Source organism: Perca flavescens, chromosome 2 (assembly GCF_004354835.1).
Source record: "Perca flavescens isolate YP-PL-M2 chromosome 2, PFLA_1.0, whole genome shotgun sequence".
NCBI lineage: Eukaryota > Metazoa > Chordata > Actinopteri > Perciformes > Percidae > Perca > Perca flavescens.
Genome location: NC_041332.1, coordinates 15,717,638 through 15,740,612, shown reverse-complemented (window position 1 = coordinate 15,740,612; position 22,975 = coordinate 15,717,638). Strand labels below are relative to the sequence as shown.

At 42.0% G+C, this 22,975-nt stretch overlaps 1 protein-coding gene across 1 annotated transcript in view; it reads right to left on the bottom strand.

Annotated features, from left to right (window-relative positions):
* LOC114547234 (complement C3) overlaps nucleotides 1–22,975 on the bottom strand; it is a 74,481-nt gene that overhangs the window by 5,886 nt on the left and 45,620 nt on the right. Inside the window, exons 41-42 of the mRNA XM_028566481.1 lie at nucleotides 21,042–21,134; nucleotides 20,814–20,897 (exon numbers count right to left, since the gene is read on the bottom strand). Of these exons, the coding sequence (XP_028422282.1) occupies nucleotides 20,814–20,897; nucleotides 21,042–21,134 (177 nt within the window). The remainder of the gene's footprint in view (nucleotides 1–20,813; nucleotides 20,898–21,041; nucleotides 21,135–22,975) is intronic.

The following is a 22,975-nucleotide window of genomic DNA, read 5'->3' as shown; positions in this document are numbered from 1 at the left end:
TAATTACATAAATACTTGGGTGTCAAGTTATTTCTTATCTTATAAACTAAACACAGTTTAAGTTGGGAAACTCTATCCTCCACTCTGAGCCACCTAAGACTGGAGAAATGGTCAGGGAGAAGATGAGTTGTAGGATGGAGTTTAAGGACCACTCTAATCAGTTTATTTTGTAGCTTGTCTTTGAGGCTTTTAGTAGTTCCTGTGTACCTAGATGTACAGGCATAGTCAAGATGGCATTGAACAAGAGCATCAGCCAGGATTTTCAAGGTGTTACTATCTAAGAGGCTGGATATTCTTGCCAGGAACTTAGTCCTTTGGCTTACCTTTGAGATAATTTTTTGGGCCATAAACTCCCCTGACAGATTGTTGTCCAGTATTCAGCCCAAGTAAGTGACCGCTTCCTTGGCTGTAATTTCAACATCACCTATGACTACCCTAAACCCTATTGCCTTTTTTAGTTAACTCTGGACCCAAAAATAATTGTACTCTGTTTTACCAAGGTGGAGAGACAGCTTGTTATCTGTTAACTAGCACTGAGGTTATGTAGCTCTAAGCTAAGCAACCTTTCCACCTATGATTTCTCTCTATGAGAGACTAAAATAGCTGAATCATCTGCAAATAGAAACAAATTACAATTTATGGCAGACGGCATGTCATTAACATATAACAAAAAACCAAAATGCTCCCCTGGGGAACTCTACACGTTAATTTAAGTGGTGAGGACCGCACCCACTGCAGAGATGTAAGAGAAAATCCCAGAGCTTTGAGATTGTTCAAAAGGATATCATGCTGAACCGTATCAAATGCCTTTTGAAGGTCTATTAACACCATGCCACAAAAATTCCCTTTATCTACCTCTTTCCTAATAAAATCTGAAAGATAAAGCAGACAGGTATCAGTGGAATGGGCTTTTCTAAAGCCTGATTGAAAGTCAAATAAAAGGTTCTGCTCTGCTAAATGACGGTCTATTTGGTCATAAATAATCCTTTCAACAATTTTTGATATTGAACAAAGGATAGATACAGGGCGGAAATTTCCAGGATCAGATTTGGGCCCCTTTTTATATAAAGGTATCACTCTTGCCACCTTAAATTTATTTGGAAAATGAATATTTTCAATGGATAAATTAATGAGATAGGTTATGACAGGAGTGATTATTTCAGCAGCATCTCTAAGAAGGCCTTTGAGTTTTTGTAGTACCAGCTCCTCTTTTACTTGTTTGAAATAAAAGGTGTTTGGCTGGACTCCTTTTTCTTCATAAAACGTATGCACCCTCTGTGGATCACTAAAAACACCAGAAGTAGATGGAAGCACTGCACTCTCACATTTCAGCAAAGACACCCCCCCCCTACTTTGCATCTGATTGGCTAGAACTCGTTTCATTGGTAGGTGGAAGTTCGATGATTGGTTAAATCCAGCGCATCAAAACAAATCCCATCCCACTGAGCAAGCAACGTCTGTGGATGTACAAAACAGGTTGAAATCCCGTCTGTCGGTCTAGGCCATGATTTGAATGTCCATTGACAGCCAGAACTAGTTGAGAATAGACGTTGACGCTGGCTATAAACTGGATATCCATTGACAGCCAGAAGTAGTTGATGAATAACACTGAGAAAAGATGTCCAGTCAGGCCATAATCTAGACATCCACTAACAGACAGAACTAGTTGAGAATAGACATTGATGCTGACTATAATCTGGATGTCCATTGACAACCAGAATTAGTTTATAAATAACACTGAGAAAAGTAGCAATGAAAAAAGATGCCAGTTGTGGTGGAGAGACAGCATGGCTATGAGACAGCATGGCTAAGAGACAGCGTGTCAGTGTACGCATCTTTCCATGGCTATATAAATGTAACGGGAATCTGAAAAGTGTCATTACGGGTTAGGGTTAAAAAACAAAACTGTTCAACCGCTGAGATAACACTCTCAATACCTCACACATCACAATACTGCACTATAGCGTAACTTGCACAAACATGTTTATATTACACTACTTAAGTAGGTTACATTTTTATTTGTATATACGTTGTACATAATTTCCTGCGTATATTGTTTTTATGTAGAGCAGAGATCTTCAACAGGGGTCCTCAGAATTACTGCAGGGGGGCCTCCAAATTGTCGTTTTTAAAGTTTCCCAAGAAAATTAAAATACCTTAATATGAATCCAACATATAATTTGCAATATTATTAGCAACTATAAATCCGCTTCACAATTGGTGAATCATCTCCTCTGTAGACAGGCTAACTGGCTCATAGGTATAGTCAGTAAGCTCCACTGATACAGTTAATCCTAAGGATTCACTATGCCACGTGTGTTTTATATTAAAACATGATTTATAAAATCATGCTAAAAATTATTAGCTTAGTATTCTATGCACTAAATAGGTATCAAAAAGGCTTTAGGCTGACCTACACGTTATTGTAGGCCCAGTTTAATATTCAACTTAATTTTATACAATATAAGCAGCACTGGGTCCCTGATCCGTCTCTTTTACTTAAGGGGTCTTTGGCTTAAAAAATCTTGAAGACCCCAAATGTAGAGTGTTCTTGTATTTTATTTATTGTATATCTGTTGTGTACTTGCTGCTGTAGCACAGACATTTCTATACATGATGTATCATTCCTATTTTGCATCCCACGCACAGCGGACTTTTCCCTCCACAGACGCACGTCGGTAAATTAGGGAATGTATTTGCGCTGCCTGGGCGATTCAGCGAAAAGAGGCGTGTTCCAGCGCAAATGTTACCTGGTGCTATTTTGCAGTTCCAGAAAACAATTCCGCCACTGACCAGGAAAAACCTGGTCTAAAGTCAGTGGCGCTAGTCTAAAGTCAGTAGCGTGTTATTCAGATGCTTTTTTAGGGGCGCATGTTTGGCCATAATGTAGCGTGTGCACAACGCGCATACACTTCTCTCATCTACACGGACGCAGCAGTTCCCATTTTGGCAAACCATACATAATTACAAAGAAAAATATTACTGAAAATGCGCTTCAGGTGTTTGGATAGGTCAGGAGGCACTTTACAGTACAATCCTCAAAAAGTTGCAGCATTCTTTGCGGCTTGTTGTGTTTTACACAACATTTCCATGAATCATGGATGTGTTGATGACATAAATGAGGAAATATTAGAGCAATTAAGGAGACGTGATGTTGAACTACAGTGGGATTGGACACTCCGGCGGAATCTGGTCCGGGAGTGGGATGGAGCGGGTGGACGGAGATGGAGTGGGAGAAGGAGGAAGGGGCTCAACAGGTGCAGGTGGTGCGCTCCATGGCTGCAGCAATCCTCTCCAGACTTGAGGAGATGCGCCCGAGAGGCTGTAGCAACATCGCCACCTGGCCAAGACGGGCATTTATTACTTTGCCATCCCGGACAGCTCCCGCTGGCGTGCGCCAGGCAAATCCGCCGTCATAATAGCAATCCGCCATGGAACAAGCGCGCCTACTCTTAAAGTGAATGCAAGATGACACTCTGATTGGTTTATTGCATGTTACACTCAAACCACACCAAGCTACTTCAGACCAACCCATTTAAGATTTGCGTCGGGCGCAAGACTCATTTATTCCGCCGGTATAATAGCAACAGCGCCAGCAATCCGCCCACAAAGCTACTTGCGTTTCATACTTGCGTTTCAGATCGTTAAAATAGGACCCTATATGATCATGACACACTACACACAATGCATTTGTAGCATTTGTTTGGTTGCTTGTCACTCAAAAATTCTAAATTCAATTGGGCGTGGAGGAGGAAAAGGGCGGGGGTTAACGGAATTGAAAAAAGGCGGACTGCAGAGGGTCAGAGACACTGGGTAAGTTTTGAATTTATAATTTATTTAGCTAGATAATAAATAGACCGGCATTGGTTTGACTGAAGTTTAGTCGAGCTAATCAGTGGCTAACCATATATGTAAGCTGAAGTACGTTTACTTTAGTTGTACTTCGTTACCAGCTCAAGCTAGAGCCAATGTTAGCTTGTCAGTGTTAGCTTAAGTAACGTTAGCATTTAGTTAAATGTTATTGTTATAGCTAGCTAGTTAAACTGGAATCTTCAGCTGGGTTTGTAGTTTGAAGTTTGAATGAAGCACAGACAGACTGCCTGGCAGGTGATGTGTTTGTGGCCTCCTTTTTAAAAGGACTTTAAAAGAAGTTTGTTAATATATTTTATGAAATGTTTTGAATTGAGCAGTCATTAACTTAAAAAGTCGTCAATAGTGTCCTACTGTGTATCAACAGGCTTATAACCATGACGTAGCTAAGTTGTCACTTTTACTGTGAGCAAAGATTTTTATCCAACAGTAGCTAACGTTACCATTACCAGGGTGTGCTCAGGCACTGAAATGTTACACCATAATATTACTGATATAACTTCATGTGTTTTATATGTCAATGGGATTTAACAAACCATTAAGAATAGATAGTGGTTGGGTTAAATCAGACCTTGATACTTATTACTGTTGAGAAACTGAAAAAGTAATGTATATAACGTTTTACACCATGTGTTTTTCATATATATATATATATATATATATTCCAATATACGATATTGGAAAAAAACATATATAGTATGTATATATATTGCGATATTTTTTTTTTCTGCGATAAGAAAAAAAGACACATTTTTACAAGATGACATACAGTAAATAGCTCTATTTGGAAATAATAAATAATTCTAGACTACTGATTTCGTAGGGGAGTGCATCTACATGGACAATAAAAAAAGAAAGTTTCTAATGTGAACCATTCTTTGTTGAACTTTAATGCTTTACAAACAACCAAAGCAAGTACGTGCAGTGACTATTCTTTTGAAGAGATTTTGGAGAGGGAAATTAGGTAGAAATACACTAGTTGACAGATGTGACACCATCGTATTCATATACTGTAATGCTATCATTAAAAGCTAGGCAGAGATGGAGTGACCCTGCCCGGAGGAAGCCCGGGGCCCCCGTCTGGAGCCAGGCCCAGACGGCGGGCTCGTCGGCGAGCGCCTGGTGGCCGGGTTTGCCACGGAGCCCGGCCGGGCACAGTCCGAACAAGCTACGTGGCTCCCATCTCTCCAGCCCATGGGCCCACCACCTGTGGGAGGAACCGTTGGGGTCGGGTGCGATGCCACATGGGTGGCAGTGAAGGTCAGGGGCCTCGACGGACCAGACCCGGGCGGCAGACGCTGGCTCTGGGGACGTGGAACGTCACCTCTCTGTGGGGGAAGGAGCCGGAACTGGTGCGGGAGGTGGAGCGCTACCGGTTAGATCTGGTGGGGCTTACCTCTACGCACAGTCTTGGTTCTGGAACCATACTCCTGGATAGGGGTTGGACTCTTTTCTTCTCCGGAGTTGCCCAGGGTGTGAGGCGCCGGGCGGGTGTGGGGATACTCACAAGCCTCCGGCTGAGCGCCGCTGTGTTGGAGTTTACCCCGGTGGACGAGAGGGTCGCCTCCCTACGCCTGCGGGTTGTGGGGGGGAAAACTCTGACTGTTGTTTGTGCATATGCACCAAACAGGAGTTTGGAGTATTCGGCCTTCTTGGAGACCTCGACTGGAGTCCTGCATGGGGCTCCAGTGGGGGACTCCATTGTTCTGTTGGGGGACTTCAACGCACACGTGGGCAATGATGGAGACACCTGGAGAGGCGTGATTGGGAGGAACGGCCTCCCTGATCTAAACCAGAGTGGTTGTTTGTTGTTGGACTTCTGTGCTAGTCATGGATTGTCTATAACGAACACCATGTTCGAACATAGGGATGCTCATAAGTGTACCTGGTACCAGAGCACCCTAGGCCGAAGGTCAATGATCGATTTCATAATAGTTTCATCTGATCTGAGGCCGTATGTTTTGGACACTCGGGTGAAGAGAGGGGCAGAGCTGTCAACCGATCACCATCTGGTGGTGAGTTGGGTCAGAGGGTGGGGAAGACTCTGGACAGACCTGGTAAGCCCAAACGTGTAGTGCGGGTAAATTGGGAACGTCTGGAGGAGGCCCTGTCCAACAGACTTTCAACTCACACCTCGGCGGAGCTTTTCGTGCATCCCTGTGGAGGCTGGGGGCATTGAACCCGAGTGGACAATGTTCAAAGTTTCCATTGCTGAAGCTGCGGCGAGGAGCTGTGGTCTTAGGGTCTTAGGTGCCTCAAGGGGCGGTAACCCACGAACACCATGGTGGACACCGGTGGTCAGGGAAGCCGTCCGACTGAAGAAGGAGTCTTTCCGGGATATGTTATCCCGGAGGACTCCGGAGGCAGTTGCAGGGTACCGAAGGGCCCGAAGGGCTGCAGCCTCTGCCGTGAAAGAGTCAAAGCAGCGGGTGTGGGAGAAGTTTGGAGAAGACATGGAGAAGGACTTTCGGTCGGCACCAAGGTGCTTCTGGAAAACTGTTCGCCACCTCAGGAGGGGGAAGCGGGGAACCATCCAAGCTGTGTACAGTAAGGATGGGACACTGTTGACCTCAACTGAGGAGGTAATAGGGCGGTGGAAGGAGCACTTTGAGGAACTCCTGAATCAGACTAATACGCCCTCTATGTTAGAGGCAGAGCTGGAGGATAATGGGGGATTGTCGTCGATTTCCCAGGCGGAAGTCACTGATGTAGTCAAACAACTACGCAGTGGCAAAGCCCCGGGGATTGATGAGATCCGTCCAGAAATGCTCAAGGCTCTGGGTGTGGAGGGGCTGTCCTGGTTGACACGCCTCTTCAACATTGCGTGGAAGTCTGGGACGGTGCCAAAGGAGTGGCAGACTGGGGTGGTGGTTCCCCTTTTTAAAAAGGGGGACCAGAGGGTGTGTGCCAATTATAGGGGTATCACACTTCTCAGCCTCCCTGGTAAAGTCTACTCCAAGATGCTGGAAAGGAGGGTTCGGCCGATAGTCGAACCTCGGGTTGAGGAGGAACAATGCGGATTCCGTCCTGGTCGTGGAACAACGGACCAGCTCTTCACTCTCGCAAGGATCCTGGAGGGAGCCTGGGAGTATGCCCAACCGCTCTACATGTGTTTTGTGGATTTGGAGAAGGCGTATGACTGGGTCCCCCGGGAGATACTGTGGGAGGTGCTGCGGGAGTATGGGGTGAGGGGGTCTCTACTCAGGGCCATCCAATCTCTGTAGGACCAAAGTGAGAGCTGTGTCCGGGTTCTCGGTAGTAAGTCGGACTCATTTCAGGTGAGGGTTGGCCTCCGCCAGGGCTGCGCTTTGTCACCAATCCTGTTTGTAATATTTATGGACAGGATATCGAGGCGTAGTCGGGGTGGGGAGGGGTTGCAGTTTGGTGGGCTGGGGATCTCATCGCTGCTCTTTGCAGATGATGTGGTCCTGATGGCATCATCGGCCTGCGACCTTCAGCACTCACTGGATCGGTTCGCAACCGAGTGTGAAGCGGTTGGGATGAGGATCAGCACCTCTAAATCTGAGGCCATGGTTCTCAGCAGGAAACCGATGGAATGCCTTCTCCAGGTAGGGAATGAGTCCTTACCCCAAGTGAAGGAGTTCAAGTACCTTGGGGTTTTGTTCGCGAGTGAGGGGACAATGGAGCGGGAGATTGGTCGGAGAATCGGCGCAGCGGGTGCGGTATTGCAACTATCGCACAGTTGTGACGAAAAGAGAGCTTAGCCAGAAGGCAAAGCTCTCGATCTACCGGTCAGTTTTCGTTCCTATCCTCACCTATGGTCATGAAGGCTGGGTCATGACCGAAAGAACGAGATCCAGGGTACAAGCGGCTGAAATGGGTTTCCTCAGGAGGGTGGCTGGCGTCTCCCTTAGAGATAGGGTGAGAAGCTCAGTCATCCGTGAGGAGCTCGGAGAGCCGCTGCTCTTTGCGCCGAAAGGAGCCAGTTGAGGTGGTTCGGGCATCTTGTAAGGATGCCCCCTGGGCGCCTCCCTAGGGAGGTGTTCCAGGCACGTCCAGCTGGGAGGAGGCCTCGGGGAAGACCCAGGACTAGGTGGAGGGATTATATCTCCAACCTGGCCTGGGAACGCCTCGGGATCCCCCAGTCGGAGCTGGTTAATGTTGCTCGGGAAAGGGAAGTTTGGGGTCCCCTGCTGGAGCTGCTCCCCCCGCAACCCGACACCGGATAAGCGGACGAAGATGGATGGATGGATGGATGGCTATCAATCCAGGCTGAAGTCAATGATATTAATAATAATGTTGCTTCCTCAGGTTATGGTTGACTAGCGGGGCCTGCTTTGGTTGTTTGATAAATTGTTCAACGTTGATTGTGATTGGTGATTGCACAGCAATCCTTATGGTTTGCTGTGCATGCAGAGCCTGTATGTCACACACTAACAACAAACTGTGTATCCAAGAACACTTAAAATGTCGTTATCAGACACAGACTGCTGTTCCAGCGTCGCCGCTCCGAACACTAACGTTAGTTGGGACAGATGCCTTGTTTCTTTAGGCTCATACGTCACATGCACACGTTGCCCACATGACTACCTGTTTTAAAGGGGAAGGGTCGCCGGTAACATGTAAAAGGAGAACGGTGAAAGTTTACTTTTCTATCAAGCAGCACAAAAGTTTTAGAGTCAACATCGCAACATCCTGCGATGTGACTATTGCGCATGCACACATCGCGATGTAGACGATGGAACAAAATATTGTGCAGCCCTACTCCACAGGCTGAGGTTCAACATTGACTCCAGGATACTCTGCAACTTCTACAGGTGCATTATCAAGAATATCCTGATCGGCTGCATCATTGCCTGGTATGGCAGTTGCTTCACCCTCACCCAGAAGGCTCTACAGAGGGTGGTTAAAACTTCACATCACCAGGATGGAGCTGTCATCTATGGGGGACCTCAAAATCCAGTGGTGTAAGAAGAAAACCAACAGGATAATCAGAGACCCAAATCACCCCAGTCAAAAACTGTTCTGCCTGCTGCCGTCCAGGGGGACAGTAGCCTACCGCAGAATCTGGACCTGCACTGCCAGTCTCAGCTTGTTTCATCCCACAGACCAAGACAAAGCAAGAATGTTGAACTCTTGAGCTCATCATAGGACACTTTACCATAATGATGTCACTTTACATTTTAATTACTTTTTACTTACTGTTTTACAAACTGTTTACACCTCTCTCCAACCACCCACTTCATTAGTTACACATGGACAATGTAATGCAATCAAATGCAACAGCTCTGCCATGAATTATACATTTACAAAGCTTCAAATGTATAACTTTACTTTATGTTTCACCCCCAAATCAAAAATACAAATGTTTTCTGTCTCTTACTTTAAGTATCCATTTTTTTTGGTGTGAGTTGCCTGGTGTTGGAGATATCGGAAATAGAGTTGCCTGACTTTTTTTTAATATAATGCCACTATGGCACTCGGCTTGTAGTGTTTAAAGCACACAAAAAAACGTTTTGTTGAAAAACATAACAGGAATGTTTTTTTCATAATATTTTTTTCCAGAAATCATGACTCAATTACTCAGGATTACATGCAGACCTCTTTGCAAGCAGTTTCATGTTGGAACTACAAAAATGAGTATACTGTACATAAAACTGCTCACAATAAATCTGTAATTAATCAAAAAAGGCATCTCTATGGCAGATATCTCCAAAACTCGGCTACTCACACCAAAACAATCTATGATACATAGCACTACAGGAAAAATATTTATTTTGATTTTAGGGTAAACTGTCCCTTGACTATAAGAATGTTAGAATAATTGAATGTTTAATTTATTAGTTGTTAATATTTTGCTGAGAACCTCATTAAAGATTAAAGTTATCTCTTCATTTCAAACAATGCCATTTTTAATAGATAAGATTTCAGGTATTTCCAATTGTAAATATGGCTACTAAAATATCTTGGACAGGTGCATCTCAGGGATATCATTTTCTATGTACAGTTTTAAAGAAGTATCTTTGCACACGGCAGAGATGGGAGTAAGTCACACATGGGCAAGTCACAAGCAAGTCTCAAGTCTTAACCTTCAAGTCTCAAGCAAGTCCAAGTCATTTTTTGTGACAATCAAGCAAGTTAAGTCATAGCTTTGGTCAAGCAAGTCACAAGTCAAGTCATACCAAAGTTTCCATTTTTAAACAAGCTAAAGACAGTGATTATGAACTGCTGGAGTTTTTACTCAATATTCAAAAGACATTGCGTCCACATACATCAGAAGAGTTTAAATTAACACAGATTAAAAAGCACAGCCTAAAACTGATATTAGGCCAACAATAAATCAACATTGTTCAATATGCCTCAAACATGACATCAAATCATGAAATTCCTTCAAACAATTCAAGTATAATAGTTCCTAAGTCAAATAATATTCTTCAAACATGCCTCACTTTTATGAGACAGAAACACATCCTTTAACCTTTCCTTCTCTTAAAGAACAAAACATATTCTTTAAGAGTAGCTGAATCCTACCACATTTGCTTATCACATGGAATGGAAAGTATATGTTGATATTTGTCAGTGTATTTATGAGTGAATGTGTGCGTGTTTGAGAAAAGTGAGTGAATAGTTATTAATATTGGTGAGTGAATGTGCATGTGCGTGTGTGTGAGAGTGCAGTGTGTTGTATGTGTGCCTAGCTTTATTCACATACGTCTGCATGTGTGTATGTGTTTATGAGAGAGAGAGAGAGAGAGAGAGAGAGAGAGAGAGAGAGAGAGCAGTTTGTGTTGTGTGTGTGTGTGCCTAGTTTTATTCGCTCTTACCACCACCTTGAACAAAGAGGGGAGGGTGTGCTTATTCATGGCCAAAAACTGAAGGGAGTTCTGTCCATCACAAACTTCCAAATAGTGGTTCAGCTGAATATGGGGACTGGAACCCGAATCTCTCCCGATTTGAAGTGTCTGATGAAATTCGACGTCGGAAATTTTTGTACTGCAGACCTTGCAAACTGCCATTAGTTTTTTTCTTTGCCTGGTCAGATGTGTAATCCTTATAGCCAAACTTTATTATTTTCTGTGCAGAGGGACATAGGCGCCGATTTATGTTTTCCTCCGTGGGTGCTCACACGCGCACACCCTTTAAAAAAAAGTGTTTGCATTTCAGAAACTTAGGAAATGGACAGTGGCCGACACAAACACACACGCCATAATAAAACTGTAAAGGCTATCTTTCAACTCAGGACAGCGCCACTTCTCACAAATACACATAGGATTGGAGATGAAAAGTTTAACTGGCACGTAACCGCGATCAGCTTCGTGGGAAATTAAGAAATCAATGCCACCGACATAGCCAATCACACTATGACAGACGCTCCACAAGTGCAATGTTTAATTTTAGATTAATGTAAAAATGAACTGGCAATCCGGCACACGTGGGTGGTCAGTATTTTCCGTAGGTGCTCGAGCTTCGGAGCACCCACGGTATCGGTGCCCATGAGAGGGATACATAAATTTAAGTTACTAACCATAGCCAGTGTTGTTTACTGACGGTCTGCCGCCGCGCGCCGAGTCATCATATCAACGGTTCCTGCGCATGCAACAGCACTAAAATCGTAAAGTTAACTCCTCCTCAATATCAGAGGGGGAGTAAAATATATTTATTAAACAGAAAATCAAGTCATTTGACTCAAGTCTAAGTCAAGTCTCAAGTCATGAATATCAAGTCAAAGTCAAGTCGAGTGTTTTTTGAATGTTAATCAAGCAAGTCTCAAATCTTAAAATTTGCGACTCGAGTCCAACTCGAGTCAAGTCATGTGACTTGAGTCCCCCATGTCTGGCACACGGCCTACTAAAATCAGTTTTACTAAATACCATGTGGTGTTCCAACATTGGAACAATAACGTACATGCAGGTTTGATGACCAAAACATGGTATTCAACAAAGCTAATAGTAAGTAAAGACATGGGACTCTGGTCTCATTTACAATTACTGGCTTTTTCTCAATGCTCTTATCTTGTGTTTTTAACTCACTGCCATTCTTTTAAAGTTAAGATTTTTTAAAAGATGATGATGCAAATATGGACAGTTGGGATTTTAATGTCTGTGCGTCTTTAACACGTCTTTAATTGACATACTACGTCCAAAAAAGCCATTCAAAACAACTCTTCATTCTGGCTGCCTTTGGGACGTCTTTTGGGTGACGTCTATACAACGTCCAGAAAAAAAATGCACACTGGTCCAACAATTACGTCTTTAAAAACATTCTTAATTGACGTCTATAAGCGTTCAGAATAGACGTATAAGAAACTTTCATTCTGGCTCCTGTGAGGACGTCTTCTAGATGTCTAACAATTACGTCTTTAAAACATTTAAAAATTGACGTCTATAACAGTCTAGAATAGACGTATAAAAAACTTTCATTCTGGCTCCTGTGAGAATGTCTTCTAGATGTCTAACAATTACGTCTTTAACACATCTTTTATTGACGTCAATACAACGTCCAGAAAAGACATAAAAAACTTTCATTCTGGCTCCTGTGAGGACGTCTTCTAGATGTCTAACAATTACGTCTTTAACACATCTTTTATGGACGTCAATACAACGTCCACAAAAGACGTATCAAAAACTTAAGGACGTATTCTGGATGTCCATAAATCACATCTTTTAGACGTATTCTAGACGACTTTTTGCTCACTGGGATGTGGACTTTTTAATTTATTTATTTTTCTAAAATAGTCATACGCCAGAAATCAGTCACCAGGCCTGAGTACTTAACCCCCCCTTAAACATTTTCTCATCGAATCTACACAATTCACGTAGGTCACCTATTTTGGTTTCAAAACGGCGAATTTCGCCAAAAGGTGAGTGATTTTCATGTCTGATATCCATGCATCCATGTTAATTTTCTGCCATTTGGTTGAAACCCATATTTCTGATATAAAAAACTTTTTCAAAAGGGTCAAATTTGACTCGAGGACAACACAAGGGTTAAAAGTCCATATACCTTGAGGATACTCAGAAACATGTAGCTATTTACCACTTCAAAAAAATTTATGTTGGAACATGAGGACGCTGACGTGAATATCGCCGCTTCACAATCCGCAAAATTGATATTTTGTTGTGTTTTCTAGTAAATTAAGTACCCTAAGTTTTAGATTAGGTGTTGGTCATTCTCAACACCTTTCTATCCCCTGCTGTGACTTATCAATTCTGGACTCTGTGCTGCTGCCAGCCTGTGTAGTGTAGCTACGTTACTCACTGTTAGCTTCAGCTGGCTAACGTTAGCTGTCAACCTCCCGACTGTTACCGCAAGCTAGTGATCTAGTGAGGATTATCCCTTCAGACCACAGTGAACTTCAGTGGACTCTCCATCCAAACTCCCAACTGGATCTTCATCTGCCACGACTGCCGGATTCTTTCAAGTACATATACTCCTTGTCTCCGCCGATGACTGGTAGCTTTGAGACACCTGGTCAACTGTCAGCTTACGCCAGCTAGCTTCTGTTAGAAGATACATAGACAGTATATACCGACGGCTGGTCCAGCACATCTGTTTGCTGCGTAGAGCTCTTTTTCCCGGCTGTGAAATTACGATTCCTACGCCGCTATCCTAACCACCCGACCAGTGCCATGCGCGCATATAGGCCAAAACGTTTATATCTCATGAACGGCTCATCCGATTTTTACAAAATTTGATGGGTACCATCTAGGGGCACCAACCCTAGAGTGGGGTACTTTACATTTACAGGGTAGATAGACAATGGGTCATGGACCACACTTACCAAAAATTACACATGTGGACCACCAAGTGGTGCTATAATGTTTTTTTACATTTAACTCCCACATTACACATTAGAAAACCTTACATCCACGTCTTCCTTGAATAAAGCTGAATCACATGATATAGGCCACGCCCAGTTTCGCTCAAATGTTTTTCCACAATATCGCGCAATGCGCAAAACCAACTTTTTCGAACTCGTCCTAGGCCATACGACCAATCTGCACGAAACCTGGTAGATAGCATCTCCAGATGGACCTGACCAAAAGTTACTCAAGGAATTTTGCTATGTTGTTTGACTTGAAATCACTAAAAATCCTTCCCTAAGTCGAAGATGAAACTCTTCATTTATGAATGAACTCCTTGTTTTCATGATATACTCTGGATTAAAGTATGCGCATTTGACGACCAAAAAAATGTTCCTAGCTAGCTACCACAAACATATATCTCTGCCAAATTAAATGTTATCAGCAAATAACTTGAGATTGTTGTTCAACATCCCACTACGATGCTCTGTACCACATTTGGCGAAGATCAGCCTTTAGGGGGCGGTATAAGTAACATTTATTTGTTTTGGCCAATAACTCAATGCAATTAAATGGGAACACAGTACATTCAATCAACACAAAACTTGTGATGCTCGTTCGGCATGCCGCTCTGAGGCTCTGTACCAAATCAGCCATTAGGGGATGCTATAATCAATTTATACATGTTTTGGCCCTGTTAATTAATTAATGTTAATGGGATATTTGCAATGGGAATGTATCACAGACCTTGCAACTCACACTTCTCAATATTTACTGATGTTTACCTCCAACCGTTATGTTTTGGTTTTTGCTTTTGCGTGCTCCCCTGGTTTTATACAATAAACAAACTTCATAACCCACCTGACAAAGTTTCTACAACCTTCAGAGTGGACAAATGTAACTCTTTTCTCCCACTTTTTCAATCCAAAATCAACACCATTCATAGGCGCTGATACCGTGCAATTAAACATTGCAGTCGGTGCTGAGTGGAGCGTCTGTCATAGTGTGATTGGTTAGGTTGGTGTCATTGATTCTTAATTTCCCACAAAGCTGCTCGCGGTTACGTGCCAGTTAATCTTTTCATCTCCAATCCTATCTGTATTTGTGAGAAGGGGCGCTGTCCTGAGTTGAAAGCCTACTTTACAGCTAAATTATCAAGTTAATAGGTGTGTGTGTTCGCATCGGACGCTGTCCATTTCCTAAGGTTATGAAATGCAAACAATTTTTGACTACTTTTTTGTTTTTAAAGGGCTTGCCCCTGTGAGCACCCATGGACAAAACTCACTCTCTCATTTCTCTCTGCTGTCCCCTGTGGTCAGGGGGATTAAGAAGTTTGTTTATTGTAGAGAATTGTTAAAGGTAGTCTGTATTAGAGATGGCCCGATACCACTTTTTTGCTTCCCGATACCGATTCGGATACCAGAACTTGCGTATCGGCCGATACCGAGTCATATATTTCATTATGTTTTAACAGCTGTATACTACTATCCCTGTATGGATGATATGATTTCTATCTTTGTTGTCTGTCTGGCTCAGGTTAAACTCTTTGTGAAACATGAACAAACACAAACAATGAATGCCCCAGAACTTTCTTTTATTCTCCAGTTTGACAGTCAGTTATAACGGAAAAAGAACATAAATAAACTACTTTAATGTAGATTTTCTTTAGGGCTTTATGCCGTGGTATCGGATCGGTGCATAAACTCCAGTACTTCCCGATACCGATACCGCCGTTTTAGGCAGTATCGGTACATTTCTAGTCTGTATATGGAGATGAACTGTTAACCACTACATTTGCAATGGCAGAGTACCGCAGACCTTGTGCATCAAACCTCTCGATATTCACCAATGTTTGCCCCCCCCCCGACGTAATGCCGCATTGGCGCAGCTCCCCGGGTCATCAGGGGCGACTGGCATCAGAGGCTTGGGCCCTGTGATAACTGCTTGCAGTTCTAGTTATTTTAATAACTTTTCATCCTTAACGTCTTAAGATGGCACAGAACAAATTTGAAGTCGATCGGATGACATCTCTAGGAGAAGTTTGTTAAAGTATGACGTGTAAATAGTCAAAATTGCACACATTTTTTACTTTCAATTCAAAATGGCAGACTTCCTGTTGGGTTTAGGGTAAGGCTCCAATTAGCTTTTTTGTACGTCTTGACATGCAACATATGTGTACCACGTCTACATTAAATGTACTGCAGTGGTTAAATTTTTTTAAGTTTTGTAGGGGGCGCTACTGAGCCATTTTTCTCCACCATTCCAGAAACCCTTGAAATACTTCAATTTTCACCAGGCTTGAAGCTTTGGAGTATGTTAAGCCCCTCAAAAAGGCGATTCATTTGCCAGAAGAAGAATAATTCCTTCAGTTTCAATAGGTCCTTTGCCGCTGTCGGCGCTCAGGCCCTAATAATTCCTTCAGTTTCAATAGGGACTTTGCTGCTGTCGGCGCTCGGGCCCTAACAAGAACAAAAACCCACCGCCCACCCTCTGCGGTCTCGAGGAAAACAAAACAAACAAACAAACAGAAACCACACCTTGCCTAATCACTTTCCTCTAATTCTTTTGGGGTTGAGGTCATTAAGAGAGCTCAAGCTTAACTATGCCTAGAAAATACGCCAACCACTGTTTTATACAAAGCGAGTAAGGGGGGAGCCAGCGTTGAGCTATCATTTTCCTGGGTTGCAGTTGAGCTGGCTGGACAAATTTTCCTCTGTCTCTCAAGCAGGTGTAATTTAGGTCGTCATTAAGTAACAAAACAATCAAATTCAACACTCCCAGACCATATGCAGGAAAGTTCCAGTTTGTTCAGGTTGACAGAACGTACAATAGGGAGTGGGAATGACTGGGAAAACTTTAGAGACGTATCTTTTCTGAGAAGTCCAATATGTCCTATGACATATGTTGAAGTGGATATACTGGTGATTTGGGTTCTTGGAACAATGGGAAATGTTGTCCTAAACTGTCTCCAAATTAATTGCGTTCCCCTCAGGGCTCAGCTCTCGCTGCCATTTCTTTACTATTCTTACTATTCTCCTATGGATACTTGCATCAGTTTAGCATAAATCTTGGACACTAATACTCTCACAGCAAAATCAACAAACCATTTAATAATTTAATGGTGCACCTCAAGACTGTTTCCCCATGGCACTCCATAACATTTTAGGGCTGATCTTAAGCGAAGACAAAATTGGAAGGATGTCCTGGGGACCTCAAAACTAGCTCTCAGGTTTTCAAAACTCAACATACCTTTCTCATTGAATAGCTGGTCTAAAGTATAACTACCTCTGTCACTCCACTGCTTACAAGCAAAGGGTTTGTGACCAGACATTAAGTGTGTATTGTCATTGTAGTGTCATAGCTGTCCTGTACAACTCGCTGTAGCAATGAGTGTATGATGATGCCCAAATATGTAATTTTGCTTTGGGTTGGTATTGTAACACTAATGGCTGATGTCACATGCCTGGTGTTCAGAGGTGGGTAGTAACAAGTTACATTTACTCCGTTACATTTACTTGAGTAAGTTTTTGAAAAAATGATACTTCTAGGAGTAGTTTTAAATCTATATCTAAACAATGAGCTTGTTACTTTTTTTTTTACCTCTTTGGTATTCTATGCGTCATTGTTTTTATCCCCCCGTGTATGCCTCATTTTAATGTTTTATGTTGGCAGAGAGAGAGAGACTTCCGCTAAAGGCTCTACCACGTGACGGTGTTTCACCAATCAAACGATCTCATCTCATCATCATACTCAAAACTCAGCGGCGGGACGGGTTAGCTTACAGGCTATGGCAATGTCAGAATCAGCCGTCGGCAATGCAGACACAGACAAGGAGGAACACGCCAGAGGCCAGATCAACATGCCCTGGATTTCTTTCAGTTACCCGGCTTCACCTAACCTAACCACCGCGGTGCCGCAAGCTGTGTCATGACGGTGGTAAACTAGTTCAATCAACCCAGGGTTTCCCAATCCAGTGGCACGTGTTCACATAAAAGAGGTGATGTTTGCACAACATGACCAATAGCCACATATTTTACATAAGAAGAGCAAACTATAATTCTACATAAATACGAAGAACACAGACACGGTTTTACAGGCAAAACGCAATACAGTCGCTGCTTCCTAAAACAGAAGGACAGCTGGCAAAAAAAAAACAGCCGACGCTGTAGATGCGCACAACTCTTAGGCTATCAATATCACTTCCCCATCAGTCAGGCACAAGATCTGACCATAATTCACTACTCCCCATCAGTCAGGCACAAGATCTGACCATAATTACACTTGTACTACTTTCCATAAACTGCCGTTGCTTTAGCCTTTTATTTCAGTTGCAACCCTGGCAGTGGAAGCGATCGTGAGAGCAAATAAAAAAATATAAAAAACATAATTCAAACCGCTGTGCGCATTACACACGGCAAATATACCCATCAGGGAATGTTAACGGGGCTGTCGGTCACTAAATGTTTTTTGTATGAGCACACCCCTCTCTTTTTCTCTTTCCCCTCTCTCTCTCCGCGCACCGAGCTCCACCTGATCTTCTAAGAACGGTGAAGCCGTTATCAGTGGAGTATTGATTGGTCAGTAGGCGGTGCTTTTACACTAGTTGATCTCTGATCTCCAACTTAACCTGCTCCCGACCAGGTTAGGCGTCCAGCATAAGTTACCACGGCGATCAAACCCGATAACAAGTGATCCACCTTTGTGATTGAAAGCATGTTTACCTTAGTAAAAGTGCCAAACAGCAGCTACATTACCTTGTTCTAGTTCTGCCTGCAGAGCCTGGTAAAAAAATATTTGAATTTACCTGGATATTTTAATTTAAGCTATTTTGTAATTAATTAATTAATTAATTTAAATGTATTTAATTGATTGGATAAACTATAATTTGTCTAAATATGATTATTTTGTATTTTTGTCCGTCTGATTGAATGCTTGTGTTAAAAAATAAATCAGACGTTACTCAACAGTTACTCAGTACTTGAGTAGTTTTTTCACCAAGTACTTTTTTACTCTTACTCAAGTAATTATTTTGATGACTACTTTTTACTTTTACTTGAGTCATATTATTCTGAAGTAACAGTACTTTTACTTGAGTACAATTTTTGGCTACTCTACCCACCTCTGCTGGTGTTCAATAAAAGAAGATTAGATTTATTCCAGTTAATTTTATAGCCAAAGATTGAGCCAAATTCGTTGAAGATCATAAGAATTTTTGGAATAGAGTCCGCAATATCAGAGATGTACAACAAAATATCTGCAAATAATGATATTGAGCTGTTATTGGATATAATCTGGACATTACAAATTTTATTTTGCCTTATGGCTTGGGCTAACGGCTCAAGTGAGATTGCAAACAGCATGGGGGAAAGCAGGCATCCCTGTCATTTTGGCTTCTTGTATTACATGAAATAGTCTTTGTACATTGTCTGCAGCATGACGCTTTGGTATAAAATCTGATTGGTTGAGATGGATAAAGCGCCCTAGGTGGAGTGCCAAGACTTTGGAATAAAGCTTAATATCAATCCCGATGAGGCTAATGGGCCTGAAATTTGAGCAATCCGTAACATCTTTGCCCTTCTTGGGTATAACGGAAATTAGCGCAGTGTTGGTTTGTTGGTGAAAATACGCATCTTTATGGCTGAGGTTAAAGCTTGTAAGGTCCTAATATGTCAAAGTTCTGATGGAATTCCATCCATCCCTGGCGTCTTCCCTTTTCCAAATGTTTCTAATGTTGATTTAAGTTCCTCTAACGTTACACGTTGACCCAGTTCTTCTGCCTCCTCTGGGTCAAGAAGAGGCAGGTTTAGTTCCTATAGGAACTCCTGGCACTGTGTCGGATCTGGGTTGCAGGAAGACTCATCCAACTTTGAATAGAAGGATTGAAAAGTGGCGCGGATATCTTTAGGATTTGTTGAGATACCTCGGTCTGTGCGGATAGTAGCTCTGGATTCGCTTTGTTTTAATTTCAGAGCAAGATATTTGCTTGGTTTACAGCCATTACAATACTAATTTTGCCTCACTCTGTGCATTATGAATTCAGTTCTTCTTCTTAGCAGATCATTCAGCTCTGTTAGACTTGTGACTAAAAGAGTATGTGTAGATTTAGAAAAACAAGTCTTAAGAGACTGCTCTAAAGATTTACGGCATTTTTCCAACTCTGCAATCCTTGCCTCTCTTTTCCTCTTCAAGTTGACCGCGAAGGAAGATGTGAAATCTCTAATAAATTCTTTAATTGCCTGCCAAATAAATGCAGGGTCAGAAACTGAGTCAGTATTAATTGATATATTGATAGCACTATTGATACCACTGTCATAGGAAATATGCAGCCAACAGCCAGATAATTTAGCTAAATCTTTACAATGGTAACAAAATCCACCCACCAACGCCTCTAATCTCTATGTTTAATCCGCACAAAGAAATGAAGTGTAAAAACAACAATTCTTTTTTTTTAAAGGGGTTAAATGGTGGACTATTTCTTGGCCAGGACCAAGAACTTCTTGGAGTATCTGCTGGTTTCCTGTCAATGCAAGATAAGTTAGATTCATACTTAGCGTACAAACATGATTAAAACATTAAGACCAATATTGTCATCTAACTTTCTGCAAGAAAGTGAATGAGCGTGTTTCCTAAATTGTTGAACCAAGCCAAGACTTTTTCTGTTTGACCGGAAACAACATTAATATTCAATAATATTTACAGTGTGTATGTGTGAGTGTAGGTAAATATGTGTATGTAAATATATTTGTGTGAAGTGTATGTATGTACAGTATGTATGTGTGAATGTCGATAGATATCTGTAGATGGATTGTACATTCAAAACACAAAATTGTATAGTTAGATGGGAGGATTCCAGAGTACTAAGGGTCAGGAAGGGAAGTGATATTGAAAAAAAATAATAATAATAATTAATTACTGAGCAATTTTTCAGACATCTCTATGTTGGTTAATGTTTCTTATTGGTTATTGAATGTTTTGCTTATTTGTTAATTTATTTGTACATTTCTTTGATGTTTTGTTTAGTTTATTTTTGATATGTCTGAAATACATTTCTTCATTCATTCAATGTGTCCACAACAATTCAGAAAGAGGAAAACAAATTGTTATGCCACTATCACATATAAGGCGCATTAGAACATCAGTTTCTAGTAAATTTCAGGCAGTTCAATGATAAATACCTACCTTCTTTGATGACTTCCAGTACCTTCACTGTGAAAATGTCAGTGGACAAATCTTCTGTAAAATTGTGCAGTCTCACTTTGTACACTGAGGACAGAAAAGTCGCAGATTGTAAGATCACTTGCTCCATCATAGTCCTACTGTACTTATTCTCTCAATCTCTATGTCACACAAACATACACATTCATACCGTTTTTGTGTGATATGAATGCCATTCATTTACACTCTTACCAAAATCAATTATGCTGGTCTGTGTAGTCTCACAGACCTTAGCTGTTCGCTGATCATTGGTGATTTTGTCCTTGTTCTGCATACTGCAGTTCTCTGGAAATATACAAGAGGCACAAAGTATACACAACTGGTTAAATAAGCACATGGGGATGTGTGTGGATGGGTTGAAGGGTGAGTGCAGCTGTATCTTAGTCACAATTGAAGTATTATAATGAGCTAATCTTTAGCTAGACCACTGCTCTAATCATACTAGATCCTGCAGGTGCTTGTTGCCTTGATGGAATATTCATAAAGTTCACTGACACCACTGTCATCGGCCTGATCACCAATGGTGCTGAGACGGCCTACAGACAGCAGGTCAGGGCCCAATGTCCATCCCAACGTAAAACAAAGAAGCTGGTTGTACTCTACAGAGATGATAAATCATAAATTATGATAAATCTGGTTTTTAATTGAATTATGGGGACATATACAACATGCATCAATGTGATAGGAGACGTCAATGAAACTGGTGGGAGTCACAGACTTTCTCTCTCCTAGTGCTTCCCACGGCTGCCTTCCTCACTGCTACACATAGACTCTCCCCTTTTTTGCAGTCCTCAGTAGAAGCTACACAGCCACAGAGAGAAAGACTGGTGCGGAGCCAATGCCCTAAGCATGAACTTCAGAGACAGCAACCTCAGCTAAAAATAAGCTGAATCAGCACTATGACTTCAACAAGTGGAAATTCCCCAAAATAGGAGTGTCTTAGACTCAAAGTTAGCTAATTGAATTGTTACACTGCATGTTTGAAGGTGGTCATTGGAAGGTTTTTCTGGGGGATAGTCTTTCTTGGCAAAATATAAGACGCAGCACAACAAAGAAATCTTTAGCAAGCTTACCGGTACTTGCTCAGGGTTTTTCTGTTATCTTTCGTGCACATTAAAACTTATTTTTCACATCTGACTATGTGTGGATTTTTCTAAGACCTTTTTTGAGATCTTTTCATACTTTGAATAGAACAGGACGAGAATGGATAGCATTCAGCAAGGTTTGGAAGTAGAAGGTGTCTCCCCCCAGACAAATATGATGCTGGAAGGACGTTGCTCAGCTGACCCCCCTTCTTACAACCAAAAACAGTACAAAGATAGGCTCATGAAACGTTAAAACAATGTACCAAGCTGGTAAAGCATCTCAAATAGCAGCAGAAATGAATCAGTACAACCTCTCCCTAATAGGACTGTGAAACTAGGTGGACTCAATCAGGAAAAACTCAACTTTCTAGTGGAGAAACAATAATAGTGCACGGGACATGACCAGGATAATGCCCCACACACAGAGGGAGTGGGAATTATGCTCTCAAGAGAAGTAGCCAGGTCACTGATGGAGTAGGAGGCAGTAAATGCACGTATCATCACAGCAAGGTTCTATACCAAGATAAAAAAAACTCACCATCATCCAGTGCTATGCACCTACAAATGAAGCAGATCAGCAATCAAAAAACAACTTCTATAATGTACTACAGCAAGTCATCAAGAAACAGAGGAAGAAAGACATCATCATTCTGACAGGAGACTTTAATGCCAAGATAGGCCAAGACAACACGGGCAAAGAACAAATAATGGGTAAACACGGTCTAGGGGAAATGAACAATAATGGAGAACAATTCTCAGATTTCTGCACATTCCATAATCTAGTTATAGGAGGTAGCGTATTTCCACATAAAAGAGTGCACAAAGCCACGTGGGTCTCCCCAGACCACAAAACTGAAAACCAGATTGATCATATATGTATCAGTAAGACGAGTAAGACTCTCAGGAGGTCCCTCCTAGATGTCAGGGTGAAAAGAGGAGCTGATGTTTCCACAGACCATGACCTTCTAATAGGGACACTCCGGTTAAAACTCAAGAAATTCGGCAAAAATAGTCAGCACCAGATATAATGTTAGCCTTCTC